Genomic DNA, 22,550 nt, shown 5'->3' on the forward strand with positions numbered 1-22,550 from the left:
CTGGAAATTGCTGACCGCCGGTTTCACTCACTCACTCACCATAGGCTGTCCCCTTTCTTATTAGGTTGAAGTTGATACATTGTCTATTTGTTCTATCTTTCTTTTAAATGTTGTCAAGCTAACGGCGATATTACCATAACTATTTTGGATAAGAAATATTAAGATGGCCATACCCATGAACATATTTGTCACTTGCAGTGCTTCATTCGAGCTGACAAGCGTTGTTCATTTGTGACATAATTTCCAATAATACTGTTGTGGAAACAGAAGTTCTTTCTTTGCGATGGCACTGATTGCTCACTTGTGACAGAATTTCTAATAATACTGTTGTGGAAACTGAAGTTCTTTCTTTGCGCTGACCCTGATTGCTCACTTGTGACGAGGTTTTCCACTATTGGCGTTTAGGAATGTAAAATCTGGGCAGGTTGCCTAGTTGTAATATATCTGTTTGCGAATTTGACAGTTTGCATAGTGAAAACGAGAATTTGCAGTCGTACAAATCTAAAGTTGGACTTTACAGGTTATTAAGAATTTCTCACCAAATCCGGTGCCAACCACGCACATGGGCTTCATCAAACACGTAAACGTCTGAGAGTTGCATCACTTCCGATTTTGCTTCTACATTTAACGGAAACCTGGTGAGATAACTGTGACAGGTAAACACCAACTCGATCGATTGTTCGATTCGTGTTCGATTGATTTAGTCGGTCATTTATCCCTTTACCAGTCTGGACTCGTACTGGTGCTAGTTTCTGGTCAGTAACGTCGACACATTCAAATGGAGATTTGCTTTACATAATGTTTGGATAGTACCTCAATAAAGACCTCGTCAAACAAATCGGTTTTATTAATTACCTCTTTAAGACCTCGACAAACAAATCGGTTTTATTAAGTACTTCAATAAAGACCTCGACAAACAAACGGGTTTTATTAATTACCTCGATGAAGACCTCGACAAACAAATCGGTTTTATTAACTGACCCAGAACTATTGGCGATTACTCGCGAAAATGATGGATGGTGCGAAATATACAGTCATAACGACTCCCCAGTGCAAATATATCCTTTAAAGCGCAGATCTTCTACTTTTTCTTACAAATCAGCTTTCAAAATTCGTCTAGTCCACAGGACTTGTTTAAAACAGTTTTCACCAGTCCTCCGATTTTGTAGCCACTCCGGCTGGACAAATTTCTTGTAATGTCTGTGTATGGAGAAATGGTAAAAACTGCATGGATCTCTCAAATGTGCATATATTCACTGAGGACTTCCATCTTTGGATTCGAGCGTACCAGCGATAAATTGCGAAGGCTGTACAAAGTGATTATAATACCAGCATGTGTGCCATAGACGAAATGAAAGATCCTATTTATTATATATTTTGTGTGTAATTGTCTATACCGGAAAATTAAATTGAAAACCTTGAGACGTAAAGTCACCCTACCTTACACGCAGGGACGTTCCGCCACCCCTTGTAATTGCGACTGAAAAAGTAGTTCCGTGTTTGCAAAATCTTTAAAATAATAAACAAAAGTAGCAACAAATATTTGAGGTCGCTAAAATTCTTTATAATACATTTGGATATGATTATATATACAATATATGAAAATATTTCCTTTCCCCGTCACGAGATGAATATGAAATATCCCATTTATTACATACTTTTTCTGTAGTTTACTTCTGAAAAATTAAATAGAGGATACTACATGTGTCCAGTGAAATATGATGCATAGGTGGCATGTAGTTTATTGAACCTGACTGCACAAAAAATCCGGTATATAAATTGGATATTGCTATTGCTATATGCTATTGGAAAATGTTGGTAGCCTGATATTCGACAAACGGTGCGTCAAAACGAAGCAATTGTCGATTTGCAATGGTCTAAACGGCAATGTTTTCACACTTGTTAAAAAATGTCACTGAGGAAAACAGTAAGGCAAAATGCACGTGCATGTAAGCAGCATTCGTAACTCGTGGTAGTGGCTATAAAAAGGCAAGCATAAGCAAATATTTTGTCATTCAGTTGTCAACACTTTTCAAGTTCGAAAATGCCGAGACACAGCGCTGCCGATCGGAACATCTGCATAGGATGTTTACAAAGAGGGGAAACGCAGTCTTCTGTTGCACGCAATTTCAACGTCCACCACAGCACCATTTACCGCCTTTGGGACCGATACACACAGTTCTATTCCACTGCATACCGTCCGACCAAGAGTTACCACCCCTGCACAGGATCGCTACATTCGACTGTACCACCTAAGTCATCGCAGTGCCATAGCTAAGGAGACTGCAGGACGCATCCCTGTCTTGAGGAGGATATCGGACCTGACTGTCAGGGACCATCTTCGCGAGGCTGGAATCCGACCCAGAAGACCAGTTATCGTCCCTGCTTTGCAACAGATCCATCGACAGCGACACTACAGCCTTGGAATTTGGGAAACAAGAGACGAGTGTGGTATAGCGATGAATCACGATTTCTTTTTCACCGGCGAGATCGAAGACGTGTTTATCGTCGTCGAAATGCGCGTTTTGCCCCACATTGTGTACGTGAATTCGACAAATTCGATGGCAAATCGCTACATGAATCAAATTCTTCAACCTTCTTCCAATCATTGACCGTCGGAGGGAGCTATTTCAACAGGACAAGGCTCCACCGCACACAGCTCGTGTCACGGTAGACTTCATTCATAATGCCAACATCAACGACTTGCCCTGACACCTCTCGGATGAACTCGATCGATGTGTACGTCAACGTCAGAACACGCCGCAGACACTCCTACAACTGGCCAACGCGTTACAATCAGAATGACGCAGAATTCCGCAGGACAGAATTCGTACAATTATCCAGTCAGTGCCGAGGAAATGCAGAGCCGTGATTGCTGCCCGGGGCGGTCACACCAGATACTGAGTTCAGCGCAACCTTGTGGCCTTATGTAACGACAATGAACAGTTTCCAATCCCTTTGTACAACGACAATGACCTCCTAAATTTCATATCTATGTATCTATGATATTAAATAAAATATATTGACTTTATTAGGTACAATAAATTTACTAAAAACTACCTGTGCGTTTCTTTTTTTGAAGAGTGTATATAAATTTTGGAATCTGGGCCGGACAAACCAGGGGAACGAGTTATTAACCATGTCACCATCCCTGACTCTTCCATTAGGTCGCCTCTTACAAGCCTGGGTTTTTGGGGACCAATTCTAACCCACACTGTATTCATACACTTGCGAAACGATACTTGCATCTTTACCTCGACAGTACTTAGTGAGGTATGGAAGACTTTTAGGGCCATTTTTTCCATGAAATTTCAATATACTAATCGACAAAACAAAACATATGCAACGATTGAAAGCAACAACTCATAGGATATAGAAAAATGCAAACATCATTTGTGTGAGTGAGTGCATATATATCTATTTATCTGAGTTTTTCTTTCGCTACTGACACAGGCGGATATGCAAATGCATCATTGAGCATATTATTATATGTGGCTTGGAGTCGTTGGACCAGAGACCGTCTCTGCTTGGACATATTTTTTTTCAAAGAACATGCGACTAAGATACAGTATCATTCATGTGTAAATTATAAACTACTGTGCGTCTAACCTTTCGACATACAAGTAAACATCATACGATGTATTTTTTTCTACCCAACCTCTCAATCCATGCAAAATCATCCAAACGTGGCTTGGCCCTGAATGTGCATAAATAATGTTTCAAGCTCACGCCATATCGGATGGAGATACTATTTCCCGCAAAGAACATTGTATATATGAATAGTATATTTTAATTACGATGCAAGTATTGTAGTGTACGGTCCACTAAACATATGTCACATTATATGATAATAATACATATTCTAAAATGGTATTTAAATAGAAGTATTAATGCATATAGCATTCTATTTGCAATATTAATAAACTTATAATTGGCATACGTCTTTATACAAGTCACTCCGCATTGACCGGAAGCGAAAGATCGTTTTGACAACAAACTCAGATGTGCACATGTTTCTCGTGTACTTAATAGATTTAACAGTTGTGGCTGAGAAAGGTAATGCGCCATTAATTCGAATTATTTGTATAATTTTGTTAATTGAATGCTTATGTGTCTTTGTGGAGTAAAGGTATAAAAACGTGTGTGTACTGTAAAAAAGACTATGTTTATAAGCCGGTTGACATGGTGTCTGGGACAAAAATAAGCTCCAATAAACGTGCGTTATAACAGCCTGTTTACAGGTAAATAGACTTATTCACGCACACCGTTATCAACCACTAGGAACTCCAATAAATACAAATTACTCTTATTTTTAGAATTTATGTTCAACGGTCAGAGGCATCAACATGATCAAGAGGGTTGGTTATTAATTAACCTCAAAGCAAAGGTGGGCGTGACCATTTCAAAATGGTACCTTTATGAACAGGCTTCTAAATAAATACCACGAAACTGGAATGGAGTGAACATAGTGGTATAGATTTCATCAATAGTTACTGACAGTTGTCAGGCTTTTTCAAAGTATAGTACCGAAGCATTTATGCCTCTGCCAATGCGGGCTCTGTATCACTGTATCTGTAAATCTCGGTATCGACCACCACTGTTAACTTATGCAAATCTAAGCACAATATTTCATCATTTGATCGAACACAGGACTCCTTGCGGTATGGCATGGCTCCTCGTAGGTATACACGTTAACTTTTTTATGATAGTTTCTGGAATTTCTTGAAGTGGAATTGCCCCTACCTCCATGCGGAATTGGTTAGAAAAGAACCCATTTCTTTGGACGTTGTCCCTTGACCCAACTGAAGTCGAATGCATACTGAATGTGCATAATCCAAAACAGGAAGTGATGTAAACCACATAATCCACATGTATCACACCACAAACAATGATACTGAGATAATACAGAGTTGCCAGCCCTTGAGTCGCTAATGGACAGGTACTTTGTTTACCAAACTTGGTAAAGAAAATCAGCATTGATAAATCAGAAATGATGGGTCATAAAAGTTAAACAGAGAACAAGAAACATTTTGAGTACGAAGTATTTAATAGATTTATTAAGCATTTCCGATTACGATCCATAATTAATTAATTACCACGATAATATAGTGTGCCATGATACTGCAGTTACAGATGTATTGGTAACATCAGTATATGGTCTCTCCATGGTAACGTTTATTCTACATTGCAATATAAAAACAGATGTCCGTATTGTGGTGGGTGCTTACAGCTACAGTTTATTGACACTGTGCCACTGGATAAGTTTCAGACATTCCTTAATAATTGTGTTTGAACAAAATGTAACAGCTGTACATTATCATGGGGGTCACCATTGTTCTTCTGTATGGATATGATGAAGTAGCAGGTTTCACGTGACTATACTCGGGTGTTACAAAATCAAAATGAAAGATTTGGACATTTTGATTTGTAGTATTCCAGTTCATGATAAAGACATATTGCAATTTGTGTTGTTCTAAATTCCTATTGTGGTATACCCGTTATCATGGTTATGCAGGGTTCTTCCTTGACCTACAAAACTAGGGGTCCAGAGGACCCCAAATTACTAATTTCTAGTTTTTTTAAAGGAAATATGAGGGTCCTGTAAAGGAATGAAATGATGTATTGTACTGTAAGATTTGATAATTACTCTAGTTACAGGACATTTGTATTTCTTGTCAAGAATTTGGTACTATGATTATTATTGTGTGTCCCATGGGAAGCCATATTTTTACGTCTGCCTCCACAGGGTTAGAAATTGGCACTAGTCCTATAGTCCTCGCCAATCTGCCCAATAGTTAAGGTATCATAAGGACTAGTAGATATTTGCCATTTTTAATGATTTTGCTATATATGATCATTATAAGGACTAGTGGACTAAAAATGTTAGTTTCTACAGCTGCTCCATTCTGTATATATACTTGTGTGTACTGGACGCACATTTATGCATTGTGTAAAATCCTGGTTATGCACCTCAAGATTACTCACATTTTAAAAGAAACCATGTTTAATGAGCTGTGTTTACGGTAAGGGATTTATCTAGGCTGCTCAGAGGAAGGTATTTGGCCCTGCAGCCAGTTCCAAATTGGAATTACAAGTTTAACCAACTTCATATTGTTATTGTTAGGACCAGTTATGTCTAATGTTATTTCTTGGTCAAGGTGACTTGTATTTGACTGATAGCAAGGCCAATAAAAATGAATGGGAAAAAAATAACCCCGAAGTGCTTAGTTTTACACTGCTACATTCCTCCTTTGTTGTGTATCATCGCTTGTACTTGTCACTACTGGGGGTTTCAGATCAACCCGTTAGGAAACACTGCCAGTGTCCATTTACTCTGTGGGAAACAGCGCTCCTACACCTTCAGATCAAGATTTGAAAGCAAATCTCTTCCTTCATCATAACCTAATTGTTAAAAGCGTAAAAAAACATACTCACTCATCGTGATTTATGGGTAGGGTAGAGGTGACAATTTGCTTTGTGTTCTGCAGACCAATAAGTAGACATTTCGTTAGATAATTCTGCTTAAATGCCGTTTTGTGTTGCATAAACTCACAGCAGTGATATACATGTCCATTCACGGTAAGTGAGATTTTGTGTTAATGCACTATTTTCAACAGTTGACTTATATATACATGCCAATGGGGGAAAAGTAACACTGCTTCATGTAAATGTTATTATGTTATTTAGGATAACTACGGTACTCAATATGCGGTCATTCATCTGATCAATGTTTTATCACAATGAATTCATTAACAAAACGCATACCTCGTTAGAGCAGACAGAGTGACAGGCGTGGTGTAACTCAATTAACAACGTTATTATCGGGTGTGACTACCTTTAGCATTAATACAGTTCAGGCAGTGGTGGTGCACTGAAGACACAAGATGATTGAAAACAGCCTGGGGATGTTGTTCGAAATGTCAACCAAAGATTGGCCCAACTGAGCTAAAGTTACTGGCTGGTTCTGGTCCTGTCGTAGGCATCATTCCATCTCATCCCAGACAAAAACAGCCGGCCATGGCAGTGCAACAATGTTATGCTGCTTCAAAAAGTCTGTTACAACACGTGCCAAGTGTGTGCAGGCTTTATCCTGTTGCAACATGACGTTACATCCCTGCATTTGCACAAAGGTTAGAACATGATCTCTGGCGATGTCATCCCGGTAGCATACACCATTCAAATTGCCATTAACAAAGATAAGTTGTGTTTTCCCATGAGTTGTAATGCCACCCCATACAATTACACTTCCTGTTGCTCTGTTAAGTGTTGGACCGGTGAAGATTCCCGGGGTAGAATAGGTCTTCAGCAACCCATGCTTGCCGTAAAAGGCGACTATGCTTGTCGGGTGGTCAGGCTCGCTGACTTGGTTGATGCATGTCATCAATCCCAATTACGTGGATTGATGCTCATGATATTAATCACTGGATTGTCTGGTCCAGACTCGATTATTTACAGACCGTCGTCATATAGCTGGAATATTGCTGAGTGCGGCGTTAAACAACCAACCAACCAACTGTTAAGTGTTGGCCCAAGTCATACCAAAAGACCAACGTTCAATGGGTGTCGCTGGTACCTAAGACCATGGCAACATTTATTCAATATGTCTATTAGGTGATCTATGCTCGTACTACGTTAAAAAAATAACTGATTTATTTGGATGGAAACAAGACATTGGCATACTGCTGAAAGAGTATACATTCTCCGACACATTTTTTATCATGTTCATGTCCCTGATAAGCTGAAATATCGCTGGCTGTGGTGTTAACACTATCTTGTTATCTAGTCCATACTCGAGGCGGCTGAGTAGCCTGGTTGTTAAACAGGTTAAAGGGTTTGCACGTCACGCCGAAGACCCTGGTTTGTTTCCTGATATGGGTACAAAGTGTGAAGCCCATTTCTGGTGTCCCCCGCCGTGATATTGCTGGACTATTGCTAAAAGCTTCGTACAACCTCACTTCGTACAACCCTGTCATCATTTGATTTCTTATATGAAATCACATTGCAGGCCTTGAAATTTATAAACAATATTAGGTTTGTCAGGACTTGTTTTTAGGTGTGCCATTTTCAATATAGGTATAATTTGTCTATATTACTCAATCATTATAAAAAAAAGCGATTTTGCAATTTTTTTTTACAACAGTCAACACAAATAACCACTCACATAAGAAATGTAAGACCAACGTAATATTTGTGATATTCTGACCAAATACGGAAAGACGTGATTACATTCAAATGTATTTCGTGCAGTCTTGAGCGTCTCATCAGACATCTGTAACATGCATTCAATGGACTGCAAATAAATATTTTTCAATAAAATGAAAATGACCTTACGGGGCACTGTGTCATTTCCTATTTTATGTGCACCGCGTTTATGGCGGCACTGTGATTGTGAGCCCTGAACTGACAGCCTGCTGGTTATATAGCTGCTGGAATGCAGCAGGGATTTTTAAAGAAAAAAGAAGCACTCCTGACATGCCTCTTTGACTCAAATTTAACAAAATTAGTTCACATTTCAATGCAAACATTAGTCCAGATAATCAATAAACAATTTTTTTTATTACCAGATATTATAACAATAGGATTAAATTGCTTATTTCAGTTCGGGATTTATTGACTGGTATTTCTGGTGTTACGTGATCGCGGTGATCAGCTGACAATGTTTTCTGAGAATTTTTTTAATAAACTCAAGTTTTCCGATGACTCAATGTTTTCCCCCAATCTCAGAAAAAATTGTGTCATCGGAAAACTTGAGTTTTTTAAAAAAATTAGTAAACTTTGGGAGCCATTCTTTACCGCATGCTATAACCGAGTTAGTGCTATATTGAAGCACGCAATAACGAGGGAACTCTGTAATGTGTGTGAAAAGTCGTACTTAATTACGCTACTTGAAGGGGGCGTGGCCTAATTGCAAATGTCTGATTGGGATTTTAAATTTTCCGGACCCCTGATTAAAACGAAGGATTTTTATTTCACTACAGAGGGCTTGTCAGTTTACTCATATTTCCTTAGATCATTTTTGTATCTAAAAAAACTTGTGCTTAGCTAACATATACATGATATAGGCAAGCTGACATCAATATGTGGTTTGTTATATAAAAATGGCATTGTGACTGCCCCATTTTAGTAAAACATGTCACTTTCATATCAGTGAAATATACAATTAGTGTCAGTGCTTGGAGGTGTTCATTACTGTGTGGGTATAGCAGACAGATTTTATAGTGCAGGAGTTGTCAATATCTGAAAAGGTTTAATTAGCCAGCAATTGTGCATAGCACAATGATTATTTCAATGCTAGTCATTTATGCACCATTTTCATTTGAAACATGACACATCCGTAAGTGATAAAATTAGTTTAAATGGTTGAATGTTTATAACATATCAATTTGGTATGGTTCAAATTAGACTGCCCATGTCTCTATTTCAGTCAGTTGTTTGTTGGTGTTGGTGAGAAGGTTGGCAAATATCAGAGGAAGGTATTGAATGACAGGCTTCCATTTGATGCTTGTTGGACTGCAGTGTTAGAGAAACGGGATAGCAGTGTTCCTGTCTCTTGGTTCATGTTGAAAGTGTTTCGGTGGTTAGCACAGGTTGGTGGTATTTTGATCTGAATACTTACAAGTGACCTAGGAAAAGATGGACCAGGTATCTAATATCTACATGTGACTTATGGGGTTGTTAGTTGAGTGAAGGACCTAGCACCCTGGGAATGTAAAACATCACTGCGTTCATTTTAGGTGGGGCAGTGGGTAGGCTTGTGGTTTAAGCGTTCACTGAAGACCCGGGTTCTATTCCCCACATGGGTACAATACGTTAAGCATAGCATGTCTTGTTATTTTACTTTGTGGTGTGTTTGCAGTGTATAAATTTCAGTTGGACAACCGGACTGGCAACTTTGCACAGTTACCAGATCAGATAAAATGTTGCCAGTCCAGAATGTTCCAGACTTATGAATAAAAGTAACAAGAGGATAAAGATAAGAATACTATGTCAGAAACTTGATAGCAACATGCGAGGAAGTGACTGAATAGTGTGTTTAACATTTACTGTTAATTTACCTCTTACATTAATTAAAACTAGAATGTTTAGGTCATTTAGGGAATACAACAGTAGCCCAACCAATTCTTCAAAAAAGACTGTCAGCAAAGTAGACCGTCTACTTTGAGTGTAGACCGATGAGTGTTTGGCAGTTAGGTTTTTTAAGCACTGATATCTGATGTATTTTCCAAATGTTGAATGCTAGGTAACCAATATAGTTAGTTGTGAGTTTTGTTTGGAATATGCAATATGAAATACACAGTCTAATTATACCCATCAATGAGCCAAAGAAGTTTCTGAAGGGATGGTGATGGTTGATTTATTGGTTGGTTTGTTGTTTACCGCCTCTCTCAGCAATATTACAGCTATATGACGGCGGTCTGTAAATAATCAAGTCTGGACCAGACAATCCAGTGATTGATATCATGAGCATCGATCCATGCAGTTGGGATCGATGACACGCATCAACCAAGTCAGCAAGCTTGACCACTCAATCCAGTTAGTTGCCTCTTCAGACAAGCATAGTCGCCTTTTACGGCTTGTCGTAAGCATAGGTAAGAGGCGACTAACTGTATCGGGTGGTTAGATTCGCTGACTTGGTTGATGTATGTCATCGTATCCCAATTGCGTGGATCGATGCTCATGATGTCAATCACTGGATTGTCTGGTCCAGACTCGATTATTTACAGACCACCGTCATATAGCTGGAATATTGCTGAGTGCAGCATTAAAAAACAAACAAAACATGTATTCTATGATGCGGAGACCATGTGATATTAGGATATACGACTTAACATTTACTGATTTAGTCAAAGAAATACAGTTATCTTTTTTTAAAATAGATATATATATATGTATATACAATATAGAAAATGCATCACTTCCTTCTTTCCTCCCACTTTTAAATGCTATGTCGTATATGACTTGAATACTTTTCAAAGCGTCATTAAACCCAACTCACTCACTCTGTTCATAAATGATCAGTTATATTTTTTTGCAGGAGACAAATGGTGTTGGGACATTTTGATGATTTGATCAGCTTTTTATAGGACATTCTTGTGTATAATTAACAAATTGGAAAACATCTTTAATACATTTTGAATGACAATGAGTCAATGTCGTTGAAAAAGTAACTGATATGATCGTGACCTTGACCTTAACCCTTCAGGGTAGATAACTTTGCCCAGCATGCTGATGATGTGATCAGACATGTGTCTCTGTAGCTATCAGCTGGTGGACTCACGACACAGACCATGGCCCTCTTGTCTGGGGGATGGTAGTACGTGCACCCGCTGTCTCGTACCGATGTCTGGGAGTGCATATTGTTTAGTGCCACAGTCAGCCACATACTAGCCATCTCCAGTCTGGAACTATTTACACAGTAACTTGGTTTGATTGTACCCCAACTGCGTGGATCTGTGCTCGTAGTATCAGTCACTGGTTTGTCTGGTTCAGACTCATTCTATACAACCTGCTGTCATATTGTTTGTTGATTAGTGCTGTCCTGAACAACAAGCACAGGAAAGACCTCCCATGGTGATGAGATGTGATTGAGATTTCCTTCATGTTTCACTAGGGTCGGTGGGGTAGCCTGAGATTTCCTTCATGTTTCACTAGGGTCGGTGGGGTAGCCTGGTGGTTAAAGCATTCCCTTTTCACGCCGAAGACCAGGGTTTGATTCCCTACATGGTTACAATGTGTGAAGCGCATTTCTGGTGTCCCCCGTCGTGATATTGCTGGAATATTGCTGAAAGCAGCGTGAAACAATACTCGTGTTGCACTTAATCAAATGCTATGTGTGTTGAAGATACGATGTGAAACGACAGTCACAATCCTGTTTATGTCCACAGATAGAGGAGCAAGCAGGGCCGTCCGACATGGCTGAGGATGGTAAAGACAAGGTCACGTTTGACCTTGGAGAATCAACAGGGGACGATGATGCTGGTTCCTCGGTGGATGAACACGAACAACCAGAGTCTGAGAGACGAGATTCCGTTTCGGAAATTATAAGAAGGAAGCCGTCTGAGAGTGATGACAACCGGGACTCAGAGTCGTCCTTCTTCTCCAGCCCCGAGGCACACAGTCCCAGAGCCCAGATGAGGTGAGAGTTTAACCTATTGAATGCTAGTTATGTGGCACACTTGGCCTTGTCGTCTGAGGTGCCGGAATTGACCCTGCAGAGTTGTGTCCCTTAGGTGTGCCACAAAACTTGGATCGTGGGTTTGAATAAGCATGACAATATATGCAATCTATTTGAAAAAGAAATGTCTACTTTTTTTTCAACACCGTCACAATTGGATTGATATGGTTGAAGAATGAACTCATTACTTTGTCATTCGAATATACACTCAAAACAACGCATTCATTTTATTTCCTATTTCTGTGCCTTCACTTTGTGGACCAACAGTTTTGTTCAGTATTAAGGCCCCCAAACTACATAGTCACTACTAATACTTTGATAACACATCACTAGGGACATATTTATACTGGCAATTGTGTGTCAACTTGTGGTGAACTGATGCACCAGTGCATCGCGAGTTTTCATGTGACAACAAGACGCATGATACGTCTTTGTCTGTATCGATACAAGACAATACACTTGCTAAAATAGATTCCTCACTGCTTGTTTATGACCCCTGTGTCTTCGGCAGTCAAATATCATATAATGTGTTGTAATAAGTGTATTTCTAAACCTGCCGCTATGAACTTGTGTCTCCAGCTAACTTTTCCTTTTGAACCGGCTCTGAAATATTTATGGTCAAGAAATTTCCACCCAGGTTGATGTAGATATGCATATCGCGATACGTATCGTATCGTATCGTGACCTTGCTTTGTTGTTGCACCCTCAGCGTCATCCTCATACTGAGTATAGGAATCTGCTGAGAGGCTTATGAAGCTTAAAAAAATAACAGAATTGGTTCTCAGGCAATGGCTTTTGAAAATATACTACGGGTTGGCGGTTGTGTTTTTTTTTTTGCTTGTTCAAACTGGTATGTAATCAAATAAACAGCTGTGAACCATAACACGAGATGCACAGTAAAGCAGTGCGCATGTAAAGGGAAGTAACTGTGTGCTATATTGATATTGGATCGCATTGTTTTTATCATGTTTATGTCTTAGGATTTTTTTATTTCTTTGAAAATGGAAATAAAAAGGAAACGTGCCCTGGATTTTATGATTATGCGGGCAGTGCCTGAGGACCAAGATTTTTTTTTTTTTTTAGCCACATCAACCCCATGTCAGCTGCAAATAGGAATTATGTATAAGTTCTGAACTGGAATTATGCAGTTCGTATTACGATGAATATTATGGTAGTGACTAATATTGATATGGCTTTGCGTTAGGTGACCTGTATTTCACTGATATAAGGACTGATAAGTGACTGATACATAATTGCATTGAATACAATGTTAAAATAGCTCTGAATTTAATGTGGTCGGGGGGAGACAAAATCCTCCCAATATACCTGCCAGGGGCACATGGTTTAGAGTCGTACATATATTTGTGGTGTATTTTTCCTGTTGTTTAGGTATTTTGTCAAGAATATCGGCACACAATTAAACACAAGTAAAAATTATACACACAGATAGATGAAAGAAACTGAAAGTAAAATTTGTGAATGCTTCGATACAGTCAGCTGTGTCCTAAATGCCTGTTGCCCAGCTGATCTAGACGTAAATCGGACATTGTAACAGCATGGCATGTCACCTTGGTTTGCTGCTCAGTTGGATGGATCTGTACAAAATTACGTTTAGTTGGATAGTTGGGCTGGGATGGGTAACTCGGGTGCTCGGGTCGGGTGGGTACTGAGTAGGACCCTGGGACCCACAAGACTACCTGGACCCGTGGTTAGTCACGTGATTATATGGCAAAAATTATCTAGAAATCTATGGTTACACTATGAGTGACAAATGTTCACGTTTCTTTCTGACTATGCACACATTCCTTCTGAAGATATAACTTCAGTCAACTTCAGAGTATGCATGACTAGTTTATATGTGTATCTAAATACATTTTGACAGGAGTACGGTCAAACGTTTTCCAATCGGACATTTTGTACCTATCTCTTGAGACCTACAACGGGTCCCTGGGTGTTGGGTAATAGGGGGGTAGTTACCTGGGTAGTAAATTAGGACTTGTCCCAGGCCTATTGGATAGTCATGGTAACAATTTATGTGGCTGACATGTTTAAAATTATTTTGTGTTGTGCATTTTCTATGAAGAAAAGCCTGTATCACCTCATGTAGAATGTGCCCTTATTAAGTCATGATGATCATGATGATAGTTACGACTCCACGTTCGGAGTGTTTACATGTGTCATATTGTTATATGACAAGAAACGGCTGCCCAATTTCATTTCAGAGAGGATCTTGATCGGTAAATTGTTCAGTTAAATGTTTATGTTTAGTTTGATATTTGTTGTTTTTAGTTAATTGCTGATGACAAGTTTGACAGTGCCTGTTGAATTTCTTGTTCTACCTTGTGTTTGACAAGTAGTGCCCATGGGCCCCACAGATAGAATGTGTCCCCACGACATTGCTAGTCATTAGAGGGAGGTTAGTTGGGAGCACGTGAGAATAGGTCACCTGAAGCCTCAGTTGGTTTGGTTGGTTGGTTTGTTGTTTAACGCCGCACTCAGCAATATTCCAGCTATATGACGGCGGTCTGTAAATAATCGAGTCTGGATCAGACAATCCAGTGATTGATATCATGAGCATAGATCCACGCAATTGGGATCGATGACACGCATCAACCAAGTCAGCGAGCCTGACCACCCGATCCCGTTAGTCGCCTTTTACGACAAGCATAGTCGCCTTTTACGGCAATCATGGGTTGCTGAAGACCTATTCTACCCCGGAATCCTGAGGAAGGTGGACTTAATGGAATGGTGGTCAGGCTTGCTGACTTGAAAATATGTTTCATCGTACCCAACAGCGTAGATCAGACCAACCTAGCGTCCTCAAATCTACAGGTAACACAGCTCTACATTGAAAACAATGTTTATGTCCGTATGTATACACCCGGTCACTGTTGATTCATCTGTTTAGTGTCATATAGAAAACTAAAAAAATGTTTTGTGTAGACGAAGCGTAGAAAAATACCATTGTAGGAATATCATTGCCTAACATCTTGTCTCCGAAATGAACATGTTTTACAGAAGAAGAAAAAAACGTTGTTAAATTAACTTCATAAAATATTATAAAAAGGAGCCCAGAGACTCATCCTTTTAAGCCTGAAACTGCAGTAATCTAGACTTGCCCACTAGTATAGACTTGCATGGGCTGTATTGGATATGTATAGCCATAAATGTAATGTATTTATGTGTGCTTCTCTAAAGAAGTGAGCATGGTGAGGGTAATACAATTTTTTCATATTCATGCCATGACAGATGAACTTTATAAATAAGACAGAATCAGGTGGTCCTTACCTTCTTTTGAGTTCTATTTACAGCGGTAGAAACTTACAGTTTTAGTCCACTTATCCTTATAATGATAACATATAGCAAAACCCTTAAAAATGGCAAATTTCTACTAGTCCTTATGATACCTTAACTACTGGGCAGTTTGGCAAGGACTACAGGACAAATGCCAATTTCTAACGCTGATTTATACAACTTGTAGATATACCCACGTTTGTTTTGTACTTTAAGGAGGGAGTACAAATGATAATATAGCCTGGTTGTGACAATAAGGAATTGAAAGCTATAAAGCATTTACGTGGTACCTGGTTCTAGTGAACTACTGCCACTTTACTTGCAGGCGACTATGCTTGTCGTAAGAGGCGACTAACGGGATTGGGTGGTCAGGTTCACTGACAATCCTGTGATTGACATCATGAGCATCGATCCACGCAATTGAGCCTGACCACCTGATCCCGTTAATCACCTCTGGATTGTCAGGTCCAGACTTGATTATTTACAGACCGTCATCGTATAGCTGGAATATTGCTGAGTGTCGCGTTAAACAACAAACAAATAAATATATAAACTTGTGCAGAGTGAGGCTGTTTTGACCAGGTCAGCCGGTCAAGGGAAACATGATGACCGATGGCCAGGCTGAGGCCATGTGGAGGGCATGTAGAGGCCATGTGTGTTGTATGTGAAAGACACCTGTGATACATGCATGCTGTCCCACGAACAGCTGTGGTTTGCCTGTCAGACTGGGGGTCATCTCAAACTTATGTCATGTCATTTTAGATAAACATCTCTATTATTGACATGATGTAATTATGAATTATTTAAACATAATAATGGCCACTTTATTTGCTTTTATGGTGGATTTGTGATATTGAAGGTTGACTGATGTCACAAGTTAGCTGATTAAGTCATTTATGTTTTGACATGTCCCCTGGACATTTGAGACTCAGTTTCGTTCATAACAGTAGAATGTCATGGAGCAGGAAGAAGACACAATAGTATACTGCTGATGGTTTAGAGCAGACGTGGAGATGTACAATACAGCCTGGTGTGGTGGTTTTAGTTTGAGTATGCCTGTGAAGTTGGTGTAGGCCATTGCCACCTAACAAGGTTACCTGTATGGTGTTGAACAGCTATTAACATGGACAAAGCCACCTGTCCCCGAAGCTTAATGCAGGAGCATTATGCACCCAGGTACATCAGTCTCACTGTCACATTTGAGATTCAAGTTAATCACTGATAAATGTGTTTTGAAATGTCGTTTTGTATTCTCTCTGTTGTCAGTTTAGTCCATCTGGTGCTTAGATCGCTGTCTTTGTGACTTAGCAAATATTATTTGTATGCGTTAAACATTTAGGACGCAACTTTTGATTGGGGTAGGGAGTATCCAGCTGAGGTGACTGATTGCCTGGATAAGTTGTCATACAAATAGTATTCGATATTACCATGGAACTAAAGCCTGTGTCACTTCATGTCAAGATGTTTCAACTTTAATACACAGGGTGCCGTTGTACAAAGCGATATTAGCGCTAAGGTGATACCTTAATATAGACTTACAGCAGGCTTAGGGCTAAGGTTGTTTTGCACCCGGTTCAGTAAGTCGTTGTCGTCTTACTGAACCATGTATAGCTTCATGTCAAGATGGTTGAACATAAGTACTCAGTTCAACAAGTTGTTGTCGTGTTACTGAACCATGTGTAGCTTCATGTCGAGATGGGGGCGGTCGAGTAGCCTAGTGGTTAAAGCATTTGCTCGTCACGCCGAAGACCCGGGTTCCATACCCGACATGGGTACAATGTGTGAAGCCCATTTCTGGTGTTCTCCGCCGTCATATTGCTGGAATATTGCTAAAAGCGGCGTAAAATCAAACTCACTCACTCACTCATGTCGAGATGACTAAACATAAGTACTCAGTTCAACACATTGTCGTGTTACGTTATATCTGTGTCCCTATCATATTCAGAGTAGTATATTTTCAAGTATCATTATAACAATTTATCTTGTTCTATTTTTAACTGAGTAACTGTTTTTGTATAAACATACAAGTCTTGATTTCATTGTTATTTTGTCATTTGGTTTGATGTTTTGAAGGAGTTCTATTAATCACTCCATTTATTGTTACCAGTTGTGTTATTTTCCCTTTTAATAATCACGTTCAATATCCATGGCAGAATCTGTAAATACATCTTATAGGCTGTTTACATACAATTTGTTTTGTTACACTGCCAAACTTGGCAGAACTTCCATTAACTACAGAGAGCAAAAACTATTCTTTGAAAGCAACAGGTGTTTTGTATATAGATCATGGTGCAATGATATTCAAACATTGGCGATAAATAGAAAAAAAGGGTATATTTTACTGCAACTCTCTTCATGACGTTCTTTACATGTATTGAGTCTCACTGGGTTTTTCTGATAAGCCGTTTGAGTTCATGTCAGTTCAGCAACCCATGCTTGCTGTGAAAGGCGACTGTGCTTGTTGTAAGAGGCGACTAACGGGATCGGGTGGTAGGTACTCTTGATGTCAACCATGGATTGTCTGGTCCAGACTCGATTATTTACAGACCTCCGTATTATAGCTGGAGTGCTGCTTTAAACAACAAACAAACAAATCATGTCAGTTGACGTGAGTTCATGTGTTCCTTAGCTAAGGGAATAGATGAAATAAGAATGTCACTTGTCAGCCTCCTTGGTATTCTTTAAGGCTGCAACAGATTGTGTAGTTTAACATAGTCATCTTACTGAAATACTCATTCACTCACTTGGGTGAAAAACATATTTTCTTGTTCTGCAGAGTACATCCATATATTGTGGATAGTAGGGGCAAGTAACTCTCAGACACATTTCACAGTGACACAAGAAATGTATTGGCCATATGAAAATCAATCACGCTTTAAAACAAATAAACCCATTTATTTTTATTCCCTGTGCCTTAAGTTTCTTAAAGTTCCATCAACACATCTGTTTTTCTCAACCAAAAGAAATAAAACATATTTATTTATTTATTTATTTATTTATTTATTTATTTATTTATTTACCTACCTACCTACCTACCTACCTACCTACCTACCTACCTACCTACCTACCTGCCTACCTGCCTACCTGCCTACCTGCCTACCTGCCTACCTGCCTACCTGGCATGACCTGAGATGACAAGTGAATATTTTTGTAAAATCAAAACACATGCAGCTTCTGATACTGGTAGTATGCCCCTATGGCGATTCCTGATCAGAATATGTCCCCAGTACCTCATGCTTATGAATAGAACTAACTACAGTCAAGTCCCGTTAATCCGACATTGTTGGTTGCATACGATTATTTTGGATTAACGAGTGCATCGGATAAACGAAATTAGGTAGTATCAATGTTTGTGATTGAAAATCGGACAGCTAAACAATAGATAATGATTCAAACATGTTGCAATAAAAAAGGAGGAAAAAGGCAAAGATCATATTGTTATGTTACATAGTTAGCGAAATATGTTTTCTAATCATGCAACCTCTAAAGTTTAACATAATGTATGACTGATTCAAAATACTTTTTAAAGCATAGTCTGGATTTTGAAACTAGTGCCGCAATGCTTAAGAAAGGTGCTTTCTTAGTGGCTAATGTTGACTTGCTGTAAGTAATTTCATTGGTTGGTCAATAGCACTGATTTAATCGGTTCCAATCATTAGTGTCGGATTAACGAGTGTCGGATTAACGAGACTTGACTGTACAATGGGATTGGGTGATCCAGCTCTGTGAAGTTAGTAATATTGTGTCATTATAACCTGCTGACATGAATCAGTGCTCATGCTGTTAGTCACTGGTTTGCCTGACCCACGTTGGATTATTGTCAGTTAATTGGTTTGCTTATTTTCTCCCTGCAGTGTTTCATTGTACGATAAAGGACTCCCACTCGTCGTTTATTTCTTAAATCAAATACGATTTGTTGGTTCTATGACACTGTTAAATACTATTTGTTGTTCTTGAGCACAATTAGATACTCTATGTTGGTTCTATGACACTGTTAAATACTATATGTTGGTTCTCTGGCACTATCAAATACTATATGTTGGTTCTATGGCACAATTAAATACTATATGTTGGTCTATGGCACTATCAAATACTATATGTTGGTTCTCTGGCACAATTAAATACTATATGTTGGTTCTATGGCACAATTAAATACTATGTGTTGGTTCTATGGCACAATTAAATACTATGTGTTGGTCTATGGCACAATTAAATACTATATGTTGGTTCTGTGGCACTATCAAATACTATATGTTGGTTCTCTGGCACTATCAAATACTATATGTTAGTTCTCTGGCACTATCAAATACTATTTGTTGGTTCTATGACACTATCAAATACTATATGTTGGTTCTCTGGCACTATCAAATACTATATGTTGGTTCTCTGGCACTATCAAATACTATATGTTAGTTCTATGGCTCTATCAAATACTGTCTGTTGGTTCTATGACACTATCAAATACTATATGTTGGTTCTCTGGCACTATCAAATACTATATGTTAGTTCTCTGGCACTATCAAATACTATATGTTGGTTCTGTGGCACTATCAAATACTATATGTTAGTTCTCTGGCACTATCAAATACTATTTGTTGGTTCTCTGGCACTATCAAATACTATTTGTTGGTTCTGTGGCACTATCAAATATTATATGTTGGTTCTATGGCACTATCAAATACTATATGTTGGTTTCTTTGACACTGTTTAATACTATTTGTTGGTTCTCTGGCACTATCAAATACTATATAATGGTTCTCTGGCACTATCAAATACTATTTGTTGGTTCTATGGCTCTGTTAAATGCTTTTTATATGACCACTTCAAGATATTAGTCACATCCAGTGACCTTGAATATAGAAAAATACCCCTGTCAAAGGTTGTGTAGTATTCATTAATTTCTCCCTGTCCGGGGCCTTATCTTATATCATGTATATCGCATGCCCATGTCGTGCACTCAAGAATAACATTCGTCATATGATGGACCATCGTCTTATCGATGTGATAAACCATTCTGATGAACTTTTTGATAAATATACAAATGAGGTCACTACTTTAAGTAAGCTCTATACTTCGATGTGTTGCTACTTGTGGGGTTCAAAAGCTGCTGATATTGCAAATTTGGTTAAATCACGCAGGATCATGCATCAGTTATATAATTTGTTTGCTAATTGTTATGGAATTATGAATCAGATTTTTGAAAATATAGTATGCAGTATTGCTGTCAATTTTTAAGCTTTTATTGAAAAGTACCATTAGTAGTTCATGTCCTTGGAAGCATTTGAAGATTAGAGGGGATTATTTTGATTATCCTAAAAGTGGAGAATGGTAGACCTACAACACTGACATATAACTGGACCAGTGAAGATTTGGGGTAGAATAGGTCATCAACAACCCATGTTTGCAGTAAAAGGTGACTATTGAGACCGGGTGGTCAGGCTCGCTGACTTGGTTGATGCATGTCATCGATCCCAATTGCGTGGATTGATGCTTATGATATCAATCACTGGGTTGTCTGGTCCAGACTTGATTATTTACAGATCGCTGTCATACAGCTGGACTATTGCTGAGTGCGGCTTTAAACAACAAACAAACAAACCAAATGAAAAAATCAAAGACATATAACTGACATGCTGTTGTAAATGCAACTCACTCACTATGCATGATGGCCGTTGTACTCACATGCTCAAGGATTAATCTTTGAGGTAGTTTGAGATACAGTAAAATATGTTTATAACAAACTCAAATGGACCACTAATTTTAGTTATAACCTGATAACCATAGTTAGTTATAACCCATAGTTCATTATAAGCATAACTACAGCATAACTACAGCAAATATTTGGGACATTATAAGCATGTGCGCTATCAATGTAGTTTACTGTATATTGTGATGTTTTAGCACATTTATAGGGTTGGGGAATATCAATGGCTTTGTCTTCTTGTGTCAATTGCCTTTTAAATATCGTAACCACAAAAAAGTATGACTTTTGAGTGTCTTCATTTAAGGTCAGACTTTTTGTAAACTTAAAACTATTTGGGGGAAAAAATTAAAAGCAGTGTTATTTTATTCTGCCATTGTTACCCAGAAATAAGTAAAATGTTTAAAAGTACACCCTTATTTGCAATGAACTATAAATCACTATTCCCTCTGCACCAACTTTTTTCCTCCCCTACTAACCTAACATTTTGAGAAAATTAAAAGTATTTATTTAAAATTGTTTTTTTTATTAGATCTTTTTAGACCTACCAACCTTGATGATTTGGGGTTGAAAAATTAAGTCTGACCTCATTGACTGAATGAGTTTATTCCATCAAGGGGCCACAGTCCATTATACAAGGTACATAGGGTTATCAGTTCGCATGTACAGAGCGCTGACTATTACATCAGGGGAACGATCCATGAAGCGCCCGCAAGCCACAAATGTTTGCGAGACTAGGGGTCAAAACTCCTCGGAGTGCTAAGGTTACTAAGGCTGATTCAGTTCGCATGTACAGAGCGCTGACTATTACATCAGGGGAACGATCCATAAAGCGCCCGCAAGCCACAAACGTTTGCGAGACTAGGGGTCAAAACTCCTCGGAGTGCTAAGGTTACTAAGGCTGATCATAACCTTCGAACTTCTTGTGGATCAGGTCCCAACACACGTTACACACACTGGCAACGATCAGTCTCGCAGTGTTACAATGGCATATCACTACAAAACTGGCACATCTTTAAGAAGAGTTCCTTGTCTTGAGAGCAAGAAATACATACTTTGCAAATATTCTTAGAACAGGGCTGTCGGGTAGCCAAGTGGTTAAAGCGTTCGCTCGTCACGCCGAAGACCCGGGTTTGATTCCTGACATGGGTACAATGTGTGAAGCCCATTTCTGGTGTCCCCTGCCGTGATATTGCTGGAATATTGCTAAAAGCAGCGTAAAACCATACTCACTCACTCACTTCTTAGAACATAGAAGTGCAGCTATATAATTGTTTTAGTTTATCAGCAGTTGGACATGTGTAATAATATTAAGGAAGTACATGTTCCCCCAAACTTGAGTGAAATGGGCACTCCAGCTGTAAAAACTAACATTTTTAG

The 22,550-nt window shown here is 38.8% G+C and overlaps 1 protein-coding gene across 1 annotated transcript in view; it reads left to right on the forward strand.

Annotated features, from left to right (window-relative positions):
- The first annotated feature begins 3,991 nt into the window (after positions 1–3,991).
- LOC139475181 (acetyl-CoA carboxylase-like) overlaps positions 3,992–22,550 on the forward strand; it is a 79,021-nt gene continuing 60,462 nt past the window's right edge. Inside the window, exons 1-2 of the mRNA XM_071258437.1 lie at positions 3,992–4,056; positions 11,886–12,136. Of these exons, the coding sequence (XP_071114538.1) occupies positions 11,913–12,136 (224 nt within the window). The 5' untranslated portion in view covers positions 3,992–4,056; positions 11,886–11,912. The remainder of the gene's footprint in view (positions 4,057–11,885; positions 12,137–22,550) is intronic.

Source organism: Haliotis cracherodii, unplaced genomic scaffold (assembly GCF_022045235.1).
Source record: "Haliotis cracherodii isolate W230 unplaced genomic scaffold, xgHalCrac1.p SCAF_3, whole genome shotgun sequence".
Classification (NCBI taxonomy): Eukaryota; Metazoa; Mollusca; class Gastropoda; order Lepetellida; family Haliotidae; genus Haliotis; species Haliotis cracherodii.